A 27,738-nucleotide genomic window follows, 5' to 3' on the forward strand; every position below is an offset into this window, starting at 1 on the left:
GCCTACTCCTCCATTCCTCCTCCTGCTGCTGCTGTCTGTCTGTGTTTCCCACTGCCAGGGTACACAGAATTACCTTCTTCTGCTGCCACTCTGCCACCAGCTATTACGTCCAAAAATAGCTAAATTGGTTGTAAAACCAAAAACCAAAAAACCATTAAAAAAAAAAAAAGGTTTAATTTTTCTGAGGTGCCCGGGTTGAAAACTGTGTTGTCCCAGTTGTGTATTGGACACAATGTGGGCTGCACGACCGCTGTCTGGGACCTCCTGTTGTGTTTATTTACGGCCCTGGTATCACCGCTAGGTACCAGGGCTATTATGTCACGCTGCCTACCTGCTGCCACACTCACACTACTCCTCCATTCCTCCTGCTGCTGCTGTCTGTCTGTGTTTCCCACTGCCAGGGTACACAGAATTACCTTCTGCTGCCACACTGCCACCAGCTATTACGTCAAACAATAGCTGCTCACATAATTACTCTCCTCCATTCCTCCTCCTGCTGCTGCTGCTGTCTGTCTGTGTTTCCCACCGCCAGGGTACACAGATTTACCTTCTGCTGCCACTCTGCCGCCAGCTATTACGTCAAAAAATAGCTATATATCTGTGTAATTGGTTGTAAAACCAAAACTACAAAACCATTACAAAAAAAGGTTTAATTTTTCTGAGGTGCCCGGGTTGAAAACTGTGTTGTCCCAGTTGTGTATTGGACACAATGTGGGCTGCACGACCGCTGTCTGGGACCTCCTGTTGTGTTTATTTACAGCCATGGTATCACCGCTAGGTACCAGGGCTATTATGTCACGCTGCCTGCCTCATTGACTGCATGCTGCCACACACTCATCCTCCTCCTCCTGCTGCTAAATTTACCTCCTGCTGTCTGTGTGTTTCCACTGCCAGGGAGCACATACAATGGCGCTTCCAACATGCGTGCGCCACCAGCTATTTGTTGTTACGCTCAAAAATAGCTGCATTTCTTTAAAAAAAAAAAAAATGAAAAGAGAAATAAGTGAAGAAGAAGACGATATAGAAGAAGATGAAGATGAAGAAGATGAAGAAGAAGATGAAGAAGATGAAGATGAAGAAGATGAAGAAGAAGATGAAGAAGATGAAGAAGAAGATGAAGAAGATGAAGATGAAGAAGATGAAGAAGAAGAAGAAGAAGAAGAAGATATAGAAGAAGAAGAAGAAGATATAGAAGATAAAGAAGAAGAAGAAGAAGAAGTATATACAGTACTGAACAAAATTCTGGACACAACTTCTCTTTTCACCTTTTTTTTTTTTTAAAGGAACATCCCCACATAATCACTTGCTGTTGTCACTTGGAAAAAAATATGTTTCTTGCATCATTAACCCTCAAAACAAGTGTTGGGAAGCTATTTAAGGCCAATTCGAATAGTCAGCTCGAATAATGAGCTCGAATACCGACTCGAATAGTGAGCTCGAAGTCCGAGGTCGAATCGAATAGTAAAATTTATTCGACTCGAATATTCGACTGACCTCGAATAATTTACTATTCGAATTCGACCAAACTCGAATTTTAAAAAGGGGTATTTGAGCACCACTACACCTGGGTGTGGCAGCAGCCGTAGGACAATTTCCAATAGATTTCATGTTGAAATGGAAATCTGCCTGCAGTGTGTGGGCAGGCAATAGATAGAGATGACCGGAACTGTTTACTTGCGAATACTACATGGGGAGTGACCTCGGGGTCACTTCCATGTTCGCAAGCTTCCTTAATGCTGTGCACATGCTTTCCCGGGGGCCGCGCAACCTTGGTTACATGCCGGCAGCTGGGAGCGCTCTGCGTGGCATCATGCGCAGTGCTCTCCTGCCTGCGGGCGTACGGTCAGGGACACGCTGCCCCTGAGAAAGTGCCCGCGCAGTATTGAGGAAGCTTGCGAACATGGAAGTGACCCCGAGGTCATTTCCCGTGTAGTATTCGCAAGTGAACAGTTCGGTCCATCACTAGCATTAGATCCCTCTCACAGGGGCATAGCAATATCCATAGCAGCCATAGAAGCTGCTATGGGGCCCTGGAGCATAGGGAGCAGTTAGTATTAGTTAATGGTAGTTAATATTAGTATTCACCATTAGCTTTCTTGTGTTCCTCCATCATCAAACTTTGTCTCAGTGCCTATGAACTATGTGCAGTGTTGATTGCATGATAAAGTAAATTGGCCAGTTAACTCATATCCACACGTGGTGGATCTGGTGTCAGAACGAGTGATGCACGGACACCTGTAGGCCTCTTTCACAGCGGGACGTTAAAGTCGCACGTTGTAAAAAATTATAACGCAGACTAACGCACAGCAATACAAAGTCTGTGCGACATTCACAGTGCACACGTTGCATTGTGTGTAACGTGTTGCAATATTTAGAAAGTGCTGCAGGCTGTGCGTTTAGCAATACATTTGCTGCGTTATGTGTGTTGCACATGCTCAGTAAGGTTTTCTTTTTAAAATGTAACACATGCGCCGTTTTCGTTCCATCAGTATGCGATGAAAACGGCGCACCAAGAGACACATAACACAGTGCAAAATAACGTCCAATCTCATAACCTACATGCGCTGCGTTAGGGGCACCTTGTGTGACTTTAACATTGCATCAAACGCAACGTCCCACTGTGAAAGAGGCCTTAAAGCAAACTTGATGCGAAAAAAAAACTTATGAGATAATGAACTGCATGTGTAGTACAAATATTGAATAGAACATTAGTAGCAAAGAAAAGAGTTTTTATTTTCAGTTATATACTGTAGCTTTTTTTTTTATAGCATTGCATCATTCTGTCACAGTTGCAGTTTAGAATCCCTACTCTGTCTTTTAAGTGCAGTAAATATCTCAAGCTGTCTCTTGCTGTTTCTTGGCGGTTAAAGTGCTTCAGAAAACAGTGTTGTGCCCCCCCTTCCCCTCAAACTGTGGGTTGAATAGCCCAGAGTAGCTGTATTGCATAGATAACTGATTTTTTTTTAACTCTATACAATTAATTATCTCATAAGTCTATTTTCACTTCAGGTGTGTTTTAAGTTCATAATAAACCTGAGGACACTGGGAGGTATCCCGAAATTATTATTATGGAATTTGGTAGAAGAAGATTGTACCAGAGATGTCTGCTAACACTATCTCTCCTGAAGCATAGCAGCATCAGATCAATAGAAATGTGCTTGTTTATCCAGCTGACTCCCTGACTGATGGAAAGTCATGGCAGCTGTCACTGTATCCATGTACTGAGCCCCTCTTTAGCTTTTCTGTACTAATAGTCCTGTAGCGGATTCCTCTGCTGCTGTGGCCAGTCTAATGATTCCTGTCATTCCAGTCCCTGGCCTCCATCCAGGCTCAGCAGAGCTCCAGCATGTGTAATGCAGACCCTGCAGCCAACTAGCATTCCACATCGCTCTGTTCACCAGCCCCAGCGTGAAAATAAATACTGAATACATTACGCTGCTCTGCTAGTCTACATGTCATTAGAAGACTGCTCAGTTACATGATATATAAACAAGTACAAGTACAATACGCTTACATGTGTTTGCCCATCTTTAATGTTATTTCATTACATTCTCTTTCAATTTCTTCTCCCATACTGAGATCATTTCTCCTCTCCTCATCATGTTACATGTCTTCTCCTCTCCTCCTTTCTTACATGCCTTTCTCCTCTTCTCTCTTCTCCTCACCACATCCCGTTTCCTCCTCTCCTCTCTTCTCTCCTCCTCCTCACATCCCCTGTCCCCTCCTCTCCCCTCTCCTCCTCCTCACATCCCCTGTTCCCTCCTCTTCTTCTTCTCTCTCCCGCTCCTCACATCACCTGTTACCTTCTCTCCTTTTCTCTCCTCACATCACTTGTTTCCTCCTCTCCTTCTCTCTCCTCCTCCTCACATCACCTCTCTCTCTTCTCCTTGCATCACCTGTTCCCATCTCTCCTTCTCTCTCCTCCACCTCACATCAAATCTCCTTTCTCTTCTCCTCGCATCACCTGTTTCCTCCTCTCCTCTCTCCTCCTCTCTAAATCATCCATTCCTTCCTCCCCCTCACATCACCTGTTCCCTCGTCTTCTCTCTCCTCCCCCTCCTCACAACTTGTTCCTGCCTCCTCCTCACATCACCTGTTTCCTCCTATCCTCCTCACATCACCAGTTCCCTCCTCTCCTCACATCCCCCATTCCCTATTCTCCTCCTCCTCTCTTCTCCTTACATCACCTGTTTTCTCCTCTCTTCTCTCCACCTGTTCTCTTATCTCTTCTCTCTCTTTCATCACCTGTTCCCTCTTCCTTACTTCTCCTCCTCCCTCTCACATCACCTGTTCCCTCCTCTCCTTCTCTCTCCTCCTCTCTAAATCACCCGTTCCTTCCTCCTCTTCACATCACCTGGCTGTTCCCTCCTCTTCTCTCTCCTCATCCCCCTCACATTACTTGTTCTCGCCTCCTCCTCACATCACCCATTTCCTCCTCTCCTCACATCACCCATTTCCTCCTCTCCTCACATCACCCATTTCCTCCTCTCCTCACATCACCTGTTCCCTCCTCTCCTCCACCTCTCTTCTCCTCACATCACTTGTTCCCTCCTCTCCTCCACCTCTCTTCTCCTCACATCACTTGTTCCCATCTCTTCCTCCACCTCTCTTCTCCTCACATCACCTGTTCCCTCCTCTCCTCCACCTCTCTTCTCACATCACTTGTTCCCATCTCTTCCTCCACCTCTCTTCTCCTTACATCACCTGTTCCCTCCTCTCTTCTCTCCTCCTCTTCACATCATCTGTTCTCTTATCTCTTCTCCTCTCTCTCATCACCTTTTCCCTCCTCTCTCCTTCTCCTCCTCCCTCTCACATCACCTGTTTCCTCCTCTCCTCCTCCTCGTATCAGTGACATGACTATGTAGCTGTAAAGTGCTGCAGAAGATGCCAGCACTATATAAATACATAATAATAATAATACGATAGAACCTTAGACTATGACTATGGTATAATTAGACTGTGAGCTCTTCAAAAGAGAGACAATGACATGACTATGTACTCTATAAAATGCTGCAGAAGTTGCTGATGCTATATTATTGCAATAATAAAAGCAAGATGCATCATAATACCTTTTCGGTAGTTGGCCTCAAAGGGTTCTTGATGAGACCCCAAACGACAAAGAGCATAAACACTCTGTTATTCATCTTAGAAATAAACCGTAGGGTCTGGTTAACTGCCCTATAGCTGAGCTCTCAGATCCAACACTTATATATATTCCATAAATTGTATTGTAATGGAGAGACATTCCTAATCCAGGCCAAAATAAAATAGAGTGCACATTGTTCTGATGCCAAATAAGAATGTATTACAAAGGTCCAAAGGCTAGTAATGCAAATGCCCATGTGTCTGCTCTCCAAATGTCATGTCTCGTGTCTATTAGGTTATTATTTCATTCTAAATCATATGCGGACCTATGGAAATGCGGACTTACTAAAAAACTGGTATGAGTGATGGTTGCATTGAGCCACAGAAGATACTCCAGCACGTCTACAAACAGAAGGCTTGTTGATCCCTTTAAGCCCCTTACACACTACCAGGGCTGGTTCTAGTAACAATGAGGCCCCCGGGCAAAATTAACCCCGGGACCCCTCAATAGACACCCCCCCTCCCAATAAAAAAAATCGGCAGTAGGGACCCTTTATTGCAGCCAAATTTTCAGGACCCTGAGGAAGGGGCTGACACCACCTGGCTCACCTGAAGACTCTGCAGGGTCATTGGGGAACAACAGTAAATTAGGGGGAGACACCTTGGGGGCCCCTACAGGCTCTGGGGCCCTAGGGCAATTGCCCCCTTTGCCTCTATGGTAGTGCTGGCCTTGCACACTACCAGGAATTCTGGTTCACCATGAGCTTGCTGGGTAATCTGTAACGTTGGGTTACAGTGGAACTGCGTTTTTGAGGTCCATTGGAAAATGGAGTCCTACTGTAAATGACCTTCTGGGACTCATGTAGACCTCACTCATTTTGAGATGGTGAATAGAAGGCCAAAATCCTGGCATCAGGCAAACGTTCTTATATTCTCCAGCCATTAGGAGGGGGTTGACAGCCCCCCTGAGCTGGACAAAGACCTCCGAGGCTTCAGTATTGAGACAAACTGCGTGTGTCCTCTACGTTGACTCAGATTTACCACCTTTATTTTAATAGAATGAAAATGCACTGATATTTCCTATAAGTGGATACCAAACACTAATATAGTGACTCATTCCATACCTGAAAAATGAAATACCATAATTAATCTCCCACATTTGCCAGAATTAATTAACCACTTTACCCCCGCCCGTACGGATTTCTCCGTCCCTTTTTCCATCCTTTAACCCCCAGGGACGGAGAAATCCGTACTTTCCGCGCTCCCGCCGCTGCCCGCGCTCCCGCTCGTAAACACGACGCCCGCCGCTAGTAAACACGCCGCCGCCTGCTCGCCCGGAGATCAATGAACGGGAAAATCCATTCCCGTTCGTTGATCTTAGCCCCGCAATGATCCGCTGCTCTCCGATGGGCAGCCCGATCATTGTAAAAAGATACAAACTTACCCAGCCTCCAAGTACTTCCTCCAAGCTTCCGGAAGGACGCTTGGAGGTCGCAGTAAAACAAAAAGTTACTGTGGCCATCTTGTGGCCAAATAGTAAAACTACACCCTACACATTTTTCACATACAAATAAATTACTTTTACACAAAAAATTAACTCATTACCTCCCACACTCCCAAATTTTTTTTTTTTTGTAATTAAAAAAAAATTAAAAAATGTACAATAAAAAAAAATACATAGTTACCTTAGGGACTGAACTTTTTAAATATTTATGTCAGGAGGGAACAACTATGGGCTTGTAATTAGGGATAGACGCAAAACTGAAAAAAATGCACCTTTATTTCCAAATAAAATATTGGCGCCAAACATTGTGATAGGGACATAATTTAAACGGTTTTATAACCGGGACAAAAGGGCAAATACATTTCATGGGTTTTAATTACAGTAGCATGCATTATTTAAAAACTATAATGGCCAAAAACTGAAAAATAATTACTTTTTTTCCCACATTTTTCCTATTTTCCCATTAAAACACATTTAGAATAAAATAATTCTTGGCATAATGTCCCACCTAAAGAAAGCCTAATTGGTGGTGGAAAAAACAAGATATAGATCGTTTAATTGTGATAAGTAATGATAAAGTTATAGACGAATGAATGGAAGGAGCGCTGAAAGGTGAAAATTGCTCTGGTGGTCAGGGGGTAAACCCCCTCAGTGGTGAAGTGATTAAACATTGCTAGAATTTATACACTTTTCCTATGATTCATATGTTACCCTTTCCTGGGTACTTTGGTTAATTTTACCCTTAAAATTGACAATATATACAATGTATCATTCTATAATAAATATACACAGATTTTTTATCTCCATCTAGGACATACAGTATGAATAATTATGGGCAGCACTGTAGGTCAGGGGTGGGCAAACTATGAAGGAGTCCTGTTGACAGAGGGCTGCATTCCTCTCCTCTCTCCTTCTACCTCCCATCGTTATATATAAAAAGACTTGCAATGCACATACAAGACTCGTGACATACCGCCATTACGTAACAGTGTATCACAAAACAATCAAATGAATATTTAAAAAGTCTCATTGATAGATCTTCTGCAAGCCCATGCTGGCAGTGCATCTGTCAAAGCCAAATGGCTTTCATTTAGTCTGTGTTCACCATGTAATGTCCAGAATCTTCAGAACACATGTATCGTCTCCATGATTACGGCATGTTGGGGGAATGTGACAGAGGTATAAGTGAATGTTAGATAGCAGATATCAGCCAGTTTGGGAGGGATAGATCATTGTGTAATCGCTAACAGCAATACCAACAGCAATACCAACAGCAAAAAAAAGTCATAATCATCTGTCATACTCCATATTGTTCTACACTTATTGACTAGCAGAGATCGTTGGTCAGAGGCAGCAATAGCCAAAGCCAAACTGAAAGGTTTGTGGGAAGAAGGGGGGGGGGGGGGGGGGGACAGCAGAGTTATATCTTCCAAATGTCCCTTTTTTTGAAGGGATTATCCCTGTTTTGCAACAAAGTCTTCCAGACCCTGACAAGTGATGTCATGAGATAAACATGTTGATGTACGATGCCAAGCCCTAGGCTGTGTTCCTTTTTTTCTTTCTATAACATTAGCAGTCTGTAGCGCAGTGGTAGGGGTGTTCAATTTGGGGATGACCGGTGCAGAGTGTTGACAGTGGAGCTAACGCTCACGTGTTTGGCGGTGTGCCCCCTCTCATGTGTCTCGTGTCCTCTTCTCCGCATGTCTTCTCTATGTCATGTGACAAACACCAGGGGCCGAACACTAGATGCCCTCTGGCATACACACCAGACAGCCCAGTGTCTATGGGTGGGGTATCTACCAAGCACGTGTACCTGTCCAGTACATTACAGTGGGCTCTAGCCAACAGTTTTCGATTTCACGTATTGCCCAATGGATCTGCCTTTTCCAATTCTGAAACCACACTGCTAGATTTTTTGAAAGGCAGGACTTGAAGGACAATTGTTTATTGTTTTTGAACAAAGTCATCCAAGTATGCTACAAGTTGCAATCTTTTCTATTATCCAAATCATTCAATTACCCAATCAGTGAATTGCAGAAATTGTCCCAACGGCCATCAAATCAAATATTTCTTTGGAAATCTAATCTCTGACAATCACATGCAGTGTAGCAATTTAGCATAATAAGCTTGTTTTGGAGATTAGTCATGAGGTCACCTGAAGGACTAAGTTCATACAGTACCTGATTTGTAGCTGTAGTGTATTTCCTGTGCTACATTCATTTTCTAAACCTGCAAAAAAAGGGTTCTTGGTCTCTCTGTGCCATTATTTTCTTGCGCCACTATTCTCAGCCACAGATTTTTTTTTTTTTGTAGGGCCGTCTATCCTGCAGCTTCTATACACCACCCCTCTACTGTTAAAGAGGAACTCCAGTGAAAATAGTGTGATAAAAAAGTTCTTCATTTTTACAATAATTATGTATAAATGATTTAGTCAGTGTTTGCTCATTGTAAGATCTTTCCTCTCCCTGATTTACATTCTGACATTGATCACATGGTGACATTTTTACTGCTGGCAGGTGATGTCACTGGAAGGAGATGCTGCTTGCTTTTTTTGGCAGATGGAAACAGCTGTTATTTCCCACAATGCAACAAGGCTCCCACAGTGTGATGTCAGAACCATGGACCTGACATCACACTGTGGGAGGGGTTTCACCACAATATCAGCCATACAGAGGCCCCCTGATGATCCATTTGAGAAAAGGAATACATTTCTCATGGGAAAGGGGGTATCAGCTACTGATTGGGATGAAGTTTAATTCTTGGTTACAGTTACTCTTTTACTGTGCAGCTGGCTTGTCCATAGCCCCCAACTGTCCCTCTTTTGGAGGGACAGTCCCTCTTTGGGAGCCCTGTCCCTCTGTCCCTCTTTCCTCCTCATGTGTCCCTCTTTCAGGACTGATGCACAGATCTATGTAAATATATGTATTTTTCTACTGAAAAAATGTGTTTAATTAACTCTAAAAACTTTATTGCCATGCTTTAAATTGATTTATTTATTATTTTAAAGCGGTAATATGAAGGAAAATGAACCATTATAGAAAGGACCAATGTGTGGCAGGGGTGTGGCTTAAGTGTGCCTCTTTCTTATCTCAAAAAGTTGGGAGGTATGGGCTTGTCACTGCAAGGCCGTTCTACATCATTCACCATCCCATAGTGCTGGTGCCTGGAAAAGGTGTGACGTGGAAGCTACCTTAGAGGTGGCAGCAGCCTGAATATCTCTGAGAGGGACACAGCAGCATTAAGAATGGACAGGGGTTCTGCTCAATGATGCAATATAGAAAGTGATGAGGGGTGTCTGGTCAATGAAATTCGGGTGACGGACCTCAGGAACCAGGAGAGGAAAAAGGAAACAGGAAACAACAGGAGCGCCAGATAGTGTAGTGTTTCCGGGCAATGAAATAATGTGTGAAACAAATGCTACCTACAAGCTTGGGTTGCTATTAGGCAACCACAGTATCAGGCAGGTGGTGAATTCAGTCTCCACTCGGATTAAGTATTCTCTACAGGATAGGTTGGGTAACCCTCCACAAAAAGACCATTGGATAATTATCACAGGAGACAACTGGGGGCGGGGGGGGGGGGGGTAGGATTGGGAGAAAACTGTAAACAAAATGGGAGAATGCACCCCAATGTAGTATGCAATGGGTAAACATGGGTAATGGAACAGTCTTACATCAGGTAGGAGGTTTAAAGATCATAATTTTATTGGACACAGGAAAAAAAAAGACATGTTTCGCTGGACCAGCCTGCTTACTACAGTACAGGTCTTATGCAGCTTCATGCATTGACTGGGAGCACCTATAGACAAGCAGCTCCATAAGACTGTAGACCTGAGGAAGCGGGCAGGTCCCACGAAACGCATTGCCTTTTCCTGTGTCCAATACAATTATCTTTAGAGGCCCGCAACCAGAGGGACACTCACTGGCAGTGGTGTGGCAATAAAGAATTGCAGATGATGTGACACCTGGACCATCAAAATCATGGTTCCACTTTTATGTGCTGCATTTGCTGTTCATTGATACTTTGCTGATAATGATCACCTTTATATGTGCTTCGATTAGTCATAATCATTATTACACTGTTGCCCTCCTCTTACTTAAATCCTGTTGACACTGCAGCTATTCTTGGCAGGTTTTGGTCTTCCATGTCAAGTGATATGTACAGAGTGCTTGAGAGGTCCCAATGTAAAATGAATACTGGGGCAAATAGCTCCTTAGCTACACTGCAGAGGGTAAAAATAAGGATTTACTGTGTACATTAGTCGTGAAAGAGGGACACATGATGAGGAAGAAAGAGGGACAGAGGGATTTAGTTTCCAAAGAGGGACTGTCCTTCTGAAAAAGGGACATTTGGGAGCTATGCTTCCTGTTCTTGAGATAAACCAAAAGGGCTTTAGTATCTATAATGGTGCTTCTAGAGACCATAAGGAAGGGATAATAGCAATGAAAATCTAATTGGGATTTTAACTTTGGATCACAGAAATGGTTTTTCATGTTTTTGCTTTTGTCCTTGTTAAAGAGATTTATCCCCTTCCTGTCAGGACAGGAAATATGGAAATTCTGATAGGTCAGGTGACCATAGGGATCTACAGAAAACTTTGCAGGATGTACATTTTTTTTAGAATGATGGAATGCCCTCCAATGGGTTCAGACTGCACCAGGTTCCCATTAGGATAGGGATTCCTGATTGCCCATTTCTGTTCACACACTCATGCACACAACACAATCTAAGGATTCTGTTCAATCATGCAACTCATTTTCCAGCCAGCTGAATACTGATCTGCCACCATTCATAGCCTTCCAGTGGAAGTAGTGAACAATATGGTTTAATCCAGGGCTGTGGAGTCTGAGTCGGAGCCATATTTAGGGGATCAGTGAATAATGGCGCACAGCGCCTATGCATAAAAATGGCGCCGCATTAAAAAGATACGCTTATCGCTATTTATCGTTAGTACTGCATAATAATGGCGCACAGGGAAAAAAGAAGAAAAATGGCACACACGAACGTTATTTATCAATAGTGGCACACACTAACGTTATTTATCAATAGTGGCACACACTAACGTTATTTATCAATAGGGGCACACACTAACGTTATTTATCAATAGTGGCACACACTAACGTTATTTATCAATAGTGGCACACACTAACGTTATTTATCAATAGTGGCACACACTAACGTTATTTATCAATAGCGGCACACACTAACGTTATTTATCAATAGCACCCTACATAAGCCAAACAGCAGACGTTATTTAACTGCAAAACGGGGAATGGATTTAATGTAACACTGTCAAGGTTAGGCACCACCGGGGGGGTCTTGTGCTTAGGCACCACCAGGGGGTGGTTAGGGTTAGGCACCACCAGGGGGTGGTTAGGGTTAGGCACCACCAGGGGGTGGTTAGGGTTAGGCACCACCAGGGGGTGGTTAGGGTTAGGCACCACCAGGGGGTGGTTAGGGTTAGGCACCACCAGGGGGTGGTTAGGGTTAGGCACCACCAGGGGGTGGTTAGGGTTAGGCACCACCAGGGGGGTGGTTAGGGTTAGGCACCACCAGGGGGGTGGTTAGGGTTAGGCACCACCAGGGGGGTGGTTAGGGTTAGGCACCACCAGGGGGGTGGTTAGGGTTAGGCACCACCAGGGGGTGGTTAGGGTTAGGCACCACCAGGGGGGTTTAGGGGTTAGGTACAGAGAGGGTTCTGTGTGTTAACGGTAAATAACAATAAGGCTTTAACGTTAAATAACAATAAGGCTTTAACGTTAAATAGCGATAAGCGGCAAACGGATTAGCGGCAACACCGTGCGCCATTATTCGCAGGCGCCATTTTCAGATGGATGCATATTTAGTACCTGGAGTCGGAGTTGTTGATTTTATAAACTGAGGAGTGGGAGTCGGATGATTTTTTTGACAAAATCCGCTGGTAAATATTAGACTAAGGAGTCTGAGTCAAGGAGTCGGAGGCATTTTGGGTACCTGGAGTTGGCGGAGGTTTCATAAACTGAGGAGATTTTTGTACTGACTCCACAGCCTTGGTATAATCAGCAGCTGAATGGGCATTTGTCGATCATGGTTCTACTGAAGGACCTCAGTAATAGTCGTGCACTGGCATGCTGAATGAATACTGCAGAAATTATGGGAGGTTGAAATGGGGACAACCATCACTTGCATAAAAGGGAGAAGTTATAATTTTCCCAATCCCCATGGGGGGTGTTTATTAAACCTAAGACAGATGCCTGCTAGACTGCACGTGTTCTCGTGGGTATGTGGTTCTGGGCAGCTGATCTGAAGTGGGTAGGATGCAGAAACCACAACCCAACCCAACTATTATCTGAACCAGTGTGGATTAGGCCCATTGCACGCAACCAGAAACAGTTTGTTGGAGTTGGACGTTTACTTTAATGCAGCAGGGACAGCCATACTATCCCAGGAAAAAAACAAAAATTATATATATATATATATATATATATATATATATATATATATACTTGTTCTCCTTACATAACATATTAATTTCAGTGAATTTTATATAATAAAAAAAAGAGAAAACTGTTCCAGGCATTTTTCATCTTTACTATGTCTGACTGGAGCCAATCCTGATGTAATTTCCTCCCTTACTCTTTTTTTTTCTCCTAGAAACTGCACTGTCACATCTAGCTTGCTTTGTAAACACACGTGAACACAACATATATCGTATTTCAGGAGCTTCTGCAGAGGGGTGAGGTGTATTACCCTTATCAGCCTCAGCCAGTAACACTGGACTGCCCTCAGCCAATCAGTGAGGAGCAGGAATGTGGGAGGGAAGATGACAAGCTTCCATCTCCTCGGCAATGTACCAAAATAGAGCCAGGATGGCTGGGATAAGGATCATTACAGCAGAAACATTTATGATTATATTGGAATGCTTGTCATGCAGGGTCAGGATGTAGACTGCATAATAAACACAGAGCAGTGGGTAGATGGAAGTTGATTTTGTGGCTGACAAGCCTGCTTTAGCATACAGTTGACCTATTGCGGCTTGCTGTTTTCCAGGGTCGGCGGAGGAAGGTGTGGTACGGCTGGTGAATGGGTCTGGTCCTCATGAAGGTCGGGTTGAGGTCTACCACGAGAAGCGATGGGGAACAGTTTGCGATGACGGCTGGGATAAGAAAGATGGTGATGTAGTTTGTCGTATGTTGGGCTACAAAGGTGCCGAAGAAGTCTACAGAACGGCCAGGTTTGGGCAAGGTAAGGCGTCCATTACGGCATTCATAGCATAAATCATTCACAAACAGTGTTGCTTGCAAATTTTAGCCAAAGTCTGAAAAGTTTTGTTCTTGAGAACATTTTCGTGAAAATAGCTTGTATATTGGCATTTTTTCCATGAAAATTTATATTTTTACAGAGAACAGTGTGAAAACGAGGAAAACAGTACTTTCAACGCGACAATTTTTACTGAAAAAAAGGCAAAACATTATATTTTACTGTGAAAATTCGCAAAAAACTACAAAAAACAACAAAACTGTTTTTTATGTTATCAAAAACATTATTTAACACTATTTTTGTGCCACAACGAATGTGAAAAGAATATTGGCATTTTGGCATCACTGCTCACAAGCTAATATCGTGGTATAAGAAGTCCAAACTTTTATCACTAAAAATATGCTAGTAACAATATTGAAAATAAATGATAAAACTATTTTTGTTTTGAAAAAAAAAAGAAAGAAATGAATCATAGATTTAAAAACAAATAGGCATTGGTAAGAATGTCAAGGTTTCACACTCCAGAGCTGGTTTTTACCTTCATTATTTACACTTCCTGCCTCTTGAGAAACAATGCTCAGCTTTGATTGTTTCAGGTTGAGAGGAGTCTTATCATCTGCTTGAGGTCATCAATGATAACAGACAGCCATAAAGTGATCAAATATAATATACTAGCCAACCCGCGTCGTAGCATACGCCGCATCTATCTATCTAATAGAGTACGTGCCTCAACCTTGAAGCAAGAAGAAGTAGGCTTTCCATGAGAAAATGTATGCGTGCTCAAACACCAAGTTTAACCCTAGCAAGTCTGGCTTTGCAAATCTGGCCTAATTGGCTATTCATGAGGCAATGCTCATGCAAATATGCATTTGCTTTCGCATGCCAAACTATGCAGGGTCAAAAAACCAATACTGCAAAGTGCTCTCTCGCTGCCTGGGAACCACAGCGGCACCCGGAGTGGGAGGCTGGGTGGCGCAGCTGCCCCCCCAAGCATGGCCAGCGCTGGGGAGAGCCGTCCGCACCCACCTCCTAATATTAAAAACAGCCACTTACCTTAACGTCCATTGGGTTCTGCTACATGCGCATTAATTTTCTCATGGAAAGCATTTTGTGCAGTTTGTATCCTTGGTGGTGTGAACCCTGGAGTGAGTGCGCCTGTCCTCCCCCCCCCCCCCCCCCCTCTGGAGTGCTGTATGTGAGCCAGCCCTGAGCTCTAAAGCTCGGGGTGACCCATGCTTCTCTCCTTTCTCATGTGGTGCCCCCAAATTAATGCGCATGTAGCAGAACGCAATGGACGTTAAGGTAAGTGCCTGTTTTTAATATTGGGAGGTGGGTGCAGATGGCTCTCCCCGGCGCTGGCCACACTTGGGGGGGGGGTCGTCCACGCCACCCAGCCTCCCCCTCCGGGGTGCCGCTGTGGTTTCCAGGCAGTGAGAGAGCCTGGGACCCTGCGGTCCCCCAGTTGTATAAAAAGGGGGCATTGGGAATCCTCCCCGTGGCGCTCCTGGAGGCCTGGAGCACACCAAAAACTGCTAGCAGATCCGCAAAATGCTAGCAGATTTTGAAACGCTTTTTCTTATTTTTCTGTAGCATTTCACCTAGCATTTTGCGGTTTTGTAAAGCGTTTTTGGTGTAGTAGATTTCATATATTGTTACAGTAAAGCTGTTACTGAACAGCTTCTGTAACAAAAACGCCTGCAAAACCGCTCTGAACTGCCGTTTTTCAGAGCGGTTTGCGTTTTTCCTATACTTAACATTGAGGCAGAAACGCATCCGAAATCCAAAAAAATGCCTCACCTCGGGAGTATGCGTTTCAGCAAAACGCCTCCCGCTCTGATGTGCACCAGCCCATTGAAATACATTACCCAAGCGTATCCGCAGCCGCAAGTGGATCGCAAAACGCTGCCGAACCGCTCTGGTGTGCACTAAAGGTGGGTACACACGTCAGATAAAAGTCTTTGGAAAATGAAAGATCACAGACCAATTTTACCCCCTTTCATGTAGTATGAGAACCATACTCTACACAGTCTATTCTATGGAACTGAACTCCCCATCAGATAAAAAGCTTTGCAAGATGCTGCACACAAAGACCGCTGTACACATGCAACAGATCAGGATCTGCAAAAGATCTGTTCCTGCAAAAGATCCATTCCTGCAAAACGCATTCATAGTCTATGATATCTGCAGACCTCATACACACCTTGTTTAATGAACAATTATCTGTAGATCAGATCCACCAGGTTGGATCTTCAGATCAGCAGATAATTGGCTGATCTGCAGATGAATGTCCATTAAACAAGGTGTGTATGGGATCTGCAGATATCATAGACTATGAATGCATTTTGCAGGAATGGATCTTTTGCAGGAACAGATCTTTTGCAGATACTGATCTGTTGAATGTGTACAGCATCTTTGTGTGCAGCATCTTGCAAAGATTTTTATCTGATGGGGAGTTCGGCTCCATAGAATAGACTGTGTAGAGTATGGCTCTCATACTACATGAAAGGGGGTAAAATTGGTCTGTGATCTTTCATTTTCCAAAGACTTTTATCTGACGTGTGTACGCACCTTTAGCCGGATAGTGCTAATGTAGCATGTAGCAGGGTGACTGCTTTGTGGTATTGGTTTGTGCATGCATTTGCATGAGCATTGCCTCATGAATATCCAATTAGGCCAGATTTGCAATGTCAGATTGCTAGGGTAAGGCCTCGTTTCCATGGACTGTGAATAGGCAGTGAAATGGCTCTCAAACTCTCACAACTGCTCACTGCTGCCTGGTAACTGCTCGCTGCTGCCTGGTAACTGCTCGCTGCTGCCTGGTAACTGCTCGCTGCTGCCTGGTAACTGCTTGCTGCTGCCTGGTAACTGCTTGCTGCTGCCTGGTAACTGCTTGCTGCTGCCTGGTAACTGCTTGCTGCTGCCTGGTAACTGCTTGCTGCTGCCTGGTAACTGCTTGCTGCTGCCTGGTATCTGCTCGCTGCTGCCTGGTATCTGCTCGCTGCTGCCTGGTATCTGCTCGCTGCTGCCTGGTATCTGCTCGCTGCTGCCTGGTAACTGCTTGCTGCTGCCTGGTAACTGCTTGTTGCTGCCTGGTATCTGCTTGCTGCTGCCTGGTAACCACTTGCTGAGCACACAGCTCAACAGTCCGTGGAAAAGAGGCCTTAAACTTGGTGTTTGATCACGCACAAATTTTCTCATGCAAAGTACGTCTTCTTCTTGTTTGAAGGTTGAGGCACTTAGTCTATTATATATATAGAAGAAGCTTACCAGGAAGAGAACTAAAGGTAGCCATACACTGGTCGATTTGCCATCAGATTCGACCAACAGATAGATCCCTCTCTGAGTGAATCTGATCAGAGAGGGATCGTATGGCTGCCTTTACTGCAAACAGATTGTGAACCGATTTCAGCCTGAAACCGTTCACAATCTGTTGTGGTGGTGGTGCTGCTGCCGCCGCTCCCCCCCACCCCCCTGCCGCATACATTACCTGCTCCGTTGGCGTGACTGCCCACGGTCACCGCTGCTCCGTCTCCGCCCTGGTCTCCAGGTCCGGCATGCTTTACTTCTTCCTGCCCGGCAGGAAGTTTAAACAGTAGAGCGCCCTCTACTGTTTAAACTTCCTGCCGGGTTAGAAGAAGTGAAGCATGCCGGACCCGGAGACCAGACCAGCGCGGAGACGGAGCAGCGGTGACCGGGGGCAGCGGTGACCGGGAGCAGTCGTGCCGGCGGAGCAGGTAATGTATGCGGGCTCTATTGCGTCGGTCGTCGGGTACTCGAACACCGCTAGCGACGCGCTCCCTACCCGCGGGTGATTGACGGTAATTTTCCGCACGGAGCGATCGACGGGATCGGACGAAATGGATCGAAATTCGGCGTTTTGCGGGAACAATGTGACAGCAGATTCGATCCCAGTGATCGAATCTGCTGTCGATCTGGCCGGAATCGGCCTAGTGTATGGCCAGCTTAAGGCTTTGCTCAACATAGTTTATTCTTTATTTACGTTGATAGCCCCCTCTTGGATAATTAGAGGCAGATGTACCGACAGGCATAGTTTCACAGAGAACAATGGCCAGCTCTAAGGAAACACAAAGGGATTCAACCGCTGCAGAGCCAACTCGAAAAGGAGCTTTTTCCGGGGAAAGAACAGAGTGCAACGCACTGACATTTTCCCTGGAAACGTGTGGATATTATCCGTCCAGCATCTGATCTGAATGTGAGCCGTGCAAATCCCTCTCCCTGTCCACAATAGTTGCATGTAGAGGGAAGCTGGCACGCCTGTCTGCCAACGCTCTCCTGCTTGGCAAAGTCATGTTTCATTACACAGCTGGAACACCACATGCTGCACCCATGTGCTTGCTTATCTAAAGCCTGGCAAGACCTGGTCAAGCTATTAAGAACATTTCATGACATCCTCATCCCTTGGACTGGTTTGAACACTTGACCACTACAGATGGTGTTCCCCCTAATGGACCAGAGCAATTTTTACATTTCAGCGCTCCTCCCATTCATTTGCCAATAACTTTATCACAACTTATCACAACTTTTTTTGGGCACAAATTGTCTCTCTTTGGATGGTACTTTTTGGTAAGAACTATTTTATGTTATATGCATTTTAACAGGAAAAATAAGAAAAAAATAGAAAATATCCGCTGTTCTTCAGTTTTCAGCCACTATATTTTTAAATTAAAACGTGCAACTGTAGATAAAACCCACACATTTTATTTGCCCATTTGCCCAAGTTATTACAACTTTTAAATTATGTCCAGTACAATGTATGGGGGCAATATTTAGTTTGGAAATACTATATCAATAATTACAAGCCCTAATTTGCAAAAATAACAATACAATAACCTCATGGCATACATAAATAAAAGAGAAGTCCCCAATGTATTCACTTTAAAAATTCTGTGATTTTTTTTTTAACATATTCTTGCAAATTATTTTTATTTTATCAATTATGGGTTCAGGGTAGGGGGCAAAGAAGTAATGGCCTTTTTATTGTCTTATTTTTTGAGGGGGGGGGGGGTAATAGAAAATGTTGCCACCAGTTTGAAATGCAGAAGCATTGCAAGCAAAACAAAATTAAAAAGGTTTTTGTTTTTTAAATACTTTTTGTGAATGATTAGTGCTGTTAGTTACAGCTCTGGTCATTCATGATTTAAGCATGTAGATTGGGGAACGAGAAGACAAGTTCCCATTTCCTAACCTGTACACTAGCTGCTGGGGACGGGGAGTGGACAAATATTGCCAAGCACGTGCATGCACGCACGAACGAGCCCACTGCTCAAAGATGGCAGATTTTTACTTCTTACTGTGACTACGATGTAAGAAAAAATACATTTATAGAAATGTTATTATGGAACAGATTAACTGTTTATACATTTGTACCTTATATACTCGCGTATAAGCCTAATTCTTCAGTAAGCAACCTGTCAGCGGTGCAGTGATCTGTGTCTCATATCTATGACATCATCTAGTGGCATCTTAAGACACAGCTGTATCATCCTTCGGGCACATCTGGCTATGGGGCGGAAGGGCGACTTGTACTGGGGTCACATCTGGCTACTGTGTAGCGTGCCATACTGAGAAGGGGGCTTATACGTGAGTCAATCTCGTTTTCCTGGTTTCTGAGGGAAAAGTGGGTACCTCGGCTTATAAGCGAGTCGGCTTATATGCAAGTATATACGGTATACACATGTACTTTAAAGATTAAAAATGTTTGTGATAATGGTCCTTTAAGTCAGACTGAAACAGGCTCAGGTCAAGAGTCTGAAGAAAATACTACTTTATATCGAAAGCTTTAGTGGCTAAAACAATAGTATCATACTAATCCAAAACTTTCTGCTTTATATGTGGTGTGTAAATCAAAGGTTGAGCATTGCTTTATGCGTGCTATTACGTTCTTGTGAGTCTCACTCCTCTTCCTGTGCACAGCCTGGAACAGGAAGGAGAGTACAGAGAGCAATGGTCAGACCTGACTGTAGATCACAGATATGTGAATACAGCTTTTACACAGGTAGTAAACACATTGGGACAGTTTTTAAAAATATTTTCTTCTTAAGCAGTTCTAGCCAGCATGGGGGACAGTTCTGCATGATAATAAGAAGATTCCTAAATCCTACTTAACAGTGGCAATTTAGCATGAATTTCTAGACCTGCACTACATTTAAGAATAGTGCAAATCCATCCCTAAACTGGCACAGATTAAGAAGTGCTTTATAGCACTTCTACAGCTTGTGCAGCAATGTAGACTAGACATGATTTGTGAAGTGCTCCTCCCCCCTGCTGAATCCTGTAAAGCTGTTCTGTGCTTAAAGGACTTACGAGGCAAAATGTAAAAAAGACACTCTTGATAAATGTCCCCCATTGTGCTTTGTTTGATGAAACAATATATTTGTATCGTCTAGTGTATGTATTACAGACCAGTGCCAATTTTAGAGGGAAGCCAATTAACTTATCTGTATGTTTTTGGGATGTGGGAGGAAAGCAAGGTGCCCGGAGGAAACCCACACAGATACAGGGAGAACATACAAACTCCTTACAGATAGTGCCCTCGCTGGAGACCCAGCAATGCAAGGCGAGAGTGCTAACCACTACGCTGCCCCATCATGGAATGTTCTTAACCAGCCTGGCGGTATGGACGAGCTCAGCTCGTCCATCACCGCCGGAGGCTGCCGCTCAGGCCCTGCTGGGCCGATTTTCATCAAATAAAGTGCAGCACACGCAGCCGGCACTTTGCCAGCCGCGTGTGCTGCCTGATCGCCGCCGCTCTGCGGCGATCCGCCGCGAGCAGCGGCGAAAGAGGGTCCCCCCAGCCGCCTGAGCCCAGCGTAGCCGGAACAAAAAGTTCCGGCCAGCGCTAAGGGCTGGATCGGAGGCGGCTGACGTCAGGACGTCGGCTGACGTCCATGACGTCACTCCGCTCGTCGCTATGGCGACGATCTAAGCAAAACAAGGAAGGCCGCTCATTGCGGCCTTCCTTGTTTATTCTGGGCGCCGGAGGCGATCGGAAGAACGCCTCCGGAGCGCCCTCTAGTGGGCTTTCATGCAGCCAACTTTCAGTTGGCTGCATGAAATAGTTTTTTTTTTATTTAAAAAAAACCCTCCCGCAGCTGCCCTGGCGATCTTAATAGAACGCCAGGGTGGTTAATAGTCAAACCAGGTTGTGGCAGGCTCTAGATAAGCAAGCACATGGGTGCAGCATGTTGTGTTCCACCTGTGTAATGAAACAGATGTCTTTGCCAAGCAGTAGAGCATTGGCAGACACGCATTCCAGCTTCCTTATACATGCAACTATTGTGGACAGACACGGGGGAGAACATACAAGCTCTATGCAGATAGTGCCCTGGCTAGGATTCAAATTGAGGACTCAGCACTGCGATCTACTACTCCACCCTGCTGCCCCTATAGAGGATCAACAGTGCAGTTTGCTGAGATCTTTGCAATGCAATTTGCTGACCTTGAGTTCAGTTGTGTTTTCTCAGTGAAAACAGAGTTTAAAGTTTACCAGAGATGACATGTGACATGACGAGATAGACATGTGCATATACAGTGGCAATCATACAGACACTTATCCTGCGCTCCTTTGCTTTTTTTCCCTGCCTGAAAGGGTTTATAATTAGCTATGGAAATTACAGTTTTTCTCCAGTCTGGACTCAGTCAGCTCACTGATAACAAATTACAAGTATAATGCTGGGTACACACTATGAGATTTTCTGGCAGATTTACTGTCAGATCGATTATTTCCAACATGTCAGATCATTTTCCAATCGATTTCCGATCATTTTCTGATCCCTTGCCAATAGAAGTGAATGGAAAACAGTCGGAAATTGATTGGAAATTAGATTGGACATGTTTGAAATAATCGATCTGACAGTAAATCTGCCAGAAAATCTCATAGTGTGTGCCTATGTAACGATTGTGGAATTATCTCCGTGGTCAGCGCACAACATGTGCGCTGACACTGCGGAAACCCTCCACAAGCGTTTGGATAAGGGAACCCAGCTTTGGTGCAAATGCACCTGTAGAGAGGAATTCCAACCGGCAGATGGAGCTGTGGAGTACAGAGGAACTCGGTTTCTGTACAACCACCGATGCCAGATGGAGATTGTACGAAGTGAAGCAATGCAGGGCAAGATAGCCTCTCGAGAGAGAGTGAGCACAGAGACAGAATGTATGTATGTCCACCAATCTAGTCGCCACCCAGCGACGGTTGACATACAACAGCGAAGACCAAAGTGAGAAAGCAATCGCAAGAATGGCGATTGCTAACAGAGACACAAGACAGAGTAAAGACAGAACATAGAATGAATAAAGACAGAACCAATTAGCAAACTGCAATCCAACACGAAGGAACAGACAGGACTAGCTAAACGCGGTCACCACACGTTAAGCGTAATAGCGACAAAGCGCGTTCACGGCATGGTCACCGCATGTTAAGCGCAACAGTGACAAAACGTACCAACCCTGACTAACACATAAAACACGTAAAATGAAAGTAACCAGAGAACGCAAACGCTTGCTAATCGGTTGCCTCACCTGGACAACAGCAAGCGTTCGTTCCAGACAAGACAGACAGAAGGAGTAACCAGTAGCAACCGCAGCTCTGGCTACACTCCAAGACAGAGTACAGAAGGATCCACCGCCTCTACCGCTAGGGCGAATGCAATCCAAACAGACAGACAAAAGGAGTTGGCTTACACTCCAAGACAGAGTACAGAAGGATCCACCGCCTCTGCCGCTAGGGTGAATGCAATCCAAACAGACAAGACAGAACTAGGCCATACAGATAATAAACAAACTAACTGCACTAGAAGGAATGCTAGTGCACTCCCAAGGATAACTACTCTAAGACAATATTTAGCAAACAATTAGCAGAGGGGCTGAAACTTAAGGTAAGTCCAGCAGAACCAAACCTTTATGACCCGCAGGGAATTCTGGGAGGAAATAACATTTATACTGCAAGCCTTCAAAGGAAGCAGATAAGCAATTTGCATGACAAGTGGATGCAAATTCCTCACCAGAACAGCAAGTCTGAAACTTGCAGAATGAAAGCAGGTCTCCTTTCCAGGGACCTGCAGCATGCAGACCTGAAAAATGCTAAAAAAGCTGCCTGCCTGTGCAGACAGCAGAGCAGATCATTACAGCCTAGGCTAGCATAAAACATTTTCCTAAGCAGATACCTGGGCTTTTTACTGTGAGAGGAAAAGATAAAAAGTTCAATAGTTCATGTATTTTTCACTCTGGGACTCTTTAGACACTGCAATTGAGCAGAGACTATGAAACATGAAATCTGCTTTGTAAATGTTTGTACATAAAATAAAACCTTGAGATATCTAAAAAAGAGTCATTTATAGGAGTAGAAGGACATATGCAATTGTTTATCTCAGTTTATCTTCATCTCTGGTTCACTTTAAGAAGCATGTTGTAAATTTCAGGGGAAAGTGAATGGGCATCCTTTTGGAAGTCCTGTCGGCTCAGGGAAAAGTGGCTCAGGTTCTCTACAACGAGCTGGAAAGAACATGTGGTGTAGCTGGTTACAGCTGTAATGTTTCCCATATGGGAGGCCCGTGATAAAACATAACTCAAATGCCTCGCACACTCCCGTAATCCCGCACATTGTAACCTTATCTCAATTGGATTGAAGGTCAGCGCTTCGCTATGCTGAATGGAATGGGGGCTTTGGGGCGCGCGCTGCTTAACCGAATACACTACTTTTTATTTAAGCTTGTGGTTTTGAGCTGGCAAATTATATTTTCCAAAGTGAGTTTAATATGACACAGGAGCCTTGTTTTATACACGAGTCCTGAGCATGGTGAAAGGTAGAGAGAAAAGCAAGAAAATTTAGGGGTCAGAAATTTGAAACACGTGGTCTACCAAAAACGTATTCATCACTTAAAGGGTACCCGAACCGAAAAAAAAGAAGACTTAGATACTCAACTAAGAACCCACAGAGTCTTCCTGGTCTTCTCTGCGTCACTTTTTCACCGCTGAGCACCATGTTGAAGTACACCAACTAGAATGTTGGAATAAGCCGTCGGTAGTCCTCGAATGGCTTCGGATGTACTTGTGTCCCCAAATACTTCCGAAGATTAGCAGATCTGTAGAGTGGCGTAACTACAATTCATAGCCCCCCCCCCTCTCCATGTCCAAATGTCCACACCCCTTCCCGTGCCTCCCCTTGGTGCCCTTCACAGCCTTGGGGCCCATCTCATAAGGGTCATAAAACAAGTGTGGCCATAATGATCTTCACACCCATTACATGTGTAGCCACAAAGACACCTGATCCGGAGGATGTTCCCCTGTATCGGAGGAAGGGAATGTTAGTAGTTTGGGCCCCCCACAGCTCTCATTCTTTGTACTGTTGCCATGGTTTCCAGCAAGTTTGCTTAAAGTAAGCCTGTGATAGTAAAAGGAAAAGATTTTATCCTCACATCTTCCATGAGCACCGATGCCTCTCTCACCGCTCTCCCGAGTGCCTCCGTTCGGCCACAATCAGCCCGGTAATTTGCCTTAGTCGCGCCAGTCGTCTCTGCATGTGTTGATCCTCTGCGCATGCGCAGAAGAGCTGACTGGCGCGACTGAGCTAGATTACCGGGGCTGATTGTGTCCGAGTGGAGGCGCTCGGGGGGGGGGGGGGGGCAGTGAGGGAGGCATTAGTGCTTATGGGGCTGGAGGACGCCTGTTATGATCGCTTCTGCAGCAGGTACTGCTGGCAGTAGTAGTGCTGCAGCTCAGGCAGTTCTGATCTCTTTCCATGCAAGCTACATAGCTTTGTCTGCCTTTTCCTGCTGTCAGCTTGTGACTGATTATCATTCACCTGTGTGGGAATCTGCATGTCTGCTCCCATTGGATGACCTCAGTATAAAGATCTGCTTCCTGCAGGGCTCCTTGGGCTATCATAGCTTCAGTTTAAGCCTGTCTTGCTGTTGCTTCAGCCCCAGATCGTGTTTCTTGTTCTAAAGATATTTTGCTGGTCTTGCATCATATATTGGTTCATTGCCAATATATATGCATACCAGCACGTTTATTATTTTCCTTGTATTCGTGTTACGTTAATACATCAGTGTCGCTGATGTATACATACACGAACTGTTTATATCCTGTGTTCAGTTAGTCAGCTTTCCAGCACGTTTTGGTAGTTTGCGCGTATCGTGATCACCCGTGCTGAGTTAGTTATCCTGCTCCTGGTTCTGTTTGCGGATTGCGTTCATCTCTGCAAAGAGATAACGAATCCTTCTGAATCCTGTTCTGTTACCGTTTGTGGAGTGCGTTCATCTCTGCGAAGAGATAGCGAATCGTTCTGAGTCCTGTTCCCTGTATTGCTCCAGTCCTAGTCAGTGTTCCTGCTTATGTCATATATCGGTTCATTGCCGATATATACATATGTTAGTCAGACGTTACAAATAGTTTCATTGATAGCTGTAATTGTAATACGCTAGGAAAACATACTTATTGTATTTTTGTCTGTGTTACGTTCATCTATCTTGATCCTGCTATTTCCTGACTATCCTGTCCTGTCTTTGTGAGGCACGCCATCGCTGCAACGCATTGGCTGCCTCATTCCAGTCTGTCTTGTTGTAGACGCATGCTGTCACTAAGTAGCGGCAGGCTAGCAAGCGTTCATTCTGTCTACCTGTCCTGATCTCCTCAGTTCTGGTTTATGCGCTCAGCGCTACTTTGCGCTGAGACGCGATCGCGAAAGTATTGTTTGTGGCTGTCGGATCTGCACCGGCTCTGTGCTCCACAATCTCCTGTTAGAGTCAGTCCTCCCCTCCACTAAACTGGGGATATCCTGATTCCTTGTGCTGGTGTGTGTACCTCCTTCACGTCAGCTTATGTGTTGCATGCTGACTGTGGAGAATACACCACCAAGCCTGACAACGCCCCGGGTGAGTGTAAAATCATTTTATTTGTCACAGATACAAAAAGGTAAAGTGGACTTTAAAGTGAATGGGAACCGGATTTTAAAAAAATGAGACAGAGATACTTACCCAAGGAGAGGGAAGGCTCTGGGCCCTATAGAGCCTTCCGGCTCCTCTCCTGGTCCCCTCGTTCCGGTGCTGGCTCGCCCGGTAGCAGTATCTGACTAAATTAGTCAAATACCGCTTTATCCGGCCGCAGGAGGCTTCAGAAGTCTTCAGGGAGCCCGAGTGCTCCTGAAGAGGGGCGGCCCTGTACTGCACCTGCGCAAGCACGCTCTCTTGCACACTCACGTGTGTGCAGTATGGAGCCGCACGTCTTCGGGAGGACACGGCTCCCGAAGACTTCCAAATACCCTTTCGGCGGGGGATTGAAATGGGGGGGAGCCAGCACAGGATAGAGAGCACCGAGAGAGGAGACAGAAGGCTCTATACGACCCAGAGCCTCCCTCTCCTTAGGTAAGTATTTGCTTCATTTTTTTTTTAAATGCGGTTCCCATTCACTTTAATGTATTTCTATGACAGATCAATATTCTGAACTGAACTTTTCTGTATGGCTCAGCAATGCCACGTAGAGTTGACAGAGGGAATAGAGAAGCAACAGTAGTTATTTTACATATTTGCAAACACAATTGCAAATGCAAAATGCTGTGCGATTTTACATTGCCATTTTGCTATAATTGAGTTTTGCGATTTTTACTGAAGGCTAGGAGAACACAAGGAGAAACACCGGAGAAAAATGTAGCTGGCAGGACTTCTGCAATCAGGCAAAATCGTATCGCACTAGTATAAAAAGGTTCCTGCAGTTTTCCATTTTTTGCTGATGTTCTTGTGTTTTGTGATTTGCGTGCTGTATAAAACAGCTCTGGAGTCATGTGGACTCCAAAAACAGCAAGCGGTTTCACAGCAGGGGCATAGCCATTGCCCGCCTCTACCACAGTGGGGGCCAAGGAGCTAATGGGGCCTGATCCGGTAGTAAGAAGGTAAAGACATGAAAACAAAAGTTGTTTAGGTAATACCTTTAAAGCACCCCTATCGCGAAAAAAGAAGGCGGTTAAAATTTGACAGAACCGACGGGTTTTGGGCCAGTCCCTCTCCTCATGGGGGACTCTCAGTGTTTTCTTTGTGTTCAACAGCTTTTCCTGAACAGCAGTTGCAAAGTCTAACTAACAAAATAGTGTGCAAGGGAGTAGGGAGGCTGTCTGGTATCTTACTATTTTGGCAGTTAAAGGAGCACTATGGCAAAAAATGTAAAATTTAAAATACGTGCAAACATAGACAAGTAAGAAATACGTTTTTTCCAGAGTAAAATGAGCCATAAATTACTTTTCTTCTATGTTGCTGTCACTCACAGTAGGTAGTAGAAATCTGACAGAAGCGACAGGATTTGGACTAGTCCTTCTCTTCATAGGGGATGCTCAGCAAGCCTTTATTCTTTATAAAGATATTCCCTGAGGTTGCTTTTCCACTATCGGCGTTTGCGATGCTGAATCGCAAAATCGCAAACCGCTAGTGATTTTGAAATCGCTACGGTTTGCTTTTTAACATAGGAATCGCGGTAGGTAATTTCCACTACCACGATTCGTTTTTGACTCAAACGCGATCGCACCGCGCAGCGATCTTTGCCGCGATTTTGCTATGCAGTGCATTGCATAGCAAAATCGTGAACGCAATCGCCAGGAAGTTTCCTGCACTTGCGATTCAGCAATCGCCAGCGTTTAGCGCGAACGCTAGCGATTGCTAGTGGAAAAGGGCCCTAAAAAGGATTTAAACAATGATGCTGGCCAGCTTTCCTGCTCGCTACACAGTTTTTGCCAGTTGGACGGAGCAACTGCCATTCACTAAGTGCTTTTAAAAATAAAGAAAACCCTGAGAACCTCCTATGAGAAGATGGACTAGTCCAAAATCTGTCGGTAATGTCAGATTTCTACTACTCACTGTAAGTGACAGCAACATAGGAGAAAAGTAATTTATGGCTCATTTTATTCT

At 44.7% G+C, this 27,738-nt stretch overlaps 1 protein-coding gene across 1 annotated transcript in view; it reads left to right on the forward strand.

Moving 5' to 3' along the window:
* Positions 1 to 27,738, forward strand: part of SCARA5 (scavenger receptor class A member 5) — a 521,618-nt gene that overhangs the window by 478,268 nt on the left and 15,612 nt on the right. Inside the window, exon 9 of the mRNA XM_068280108.1 lies at positions 13,619 to 13,813. Within this exon, the coding sequence (XP_068136209.1) occupies positions 13,619 to 13,813 (195 nt within the window). The remainder of the gene's footprint in view (positions 1 to 13,618; positions 13,814 to 27,738) is intronic.

The sequence above is a fragment of the Hyperolius riggenbachi genome, chromosome 4, assembly GCF_040937935.1.
Source record: "Hyperolius riggenbachi isolate aHypRig1 chromosome 4, aHypRig1.pri, whole genome shotgun sequence".
NCBI lineage: Eukaryota > Metazoa > Chordata > Amphibia > Anura > Hyperoliidae > Hyperolius > Hyperolius riggenbachi.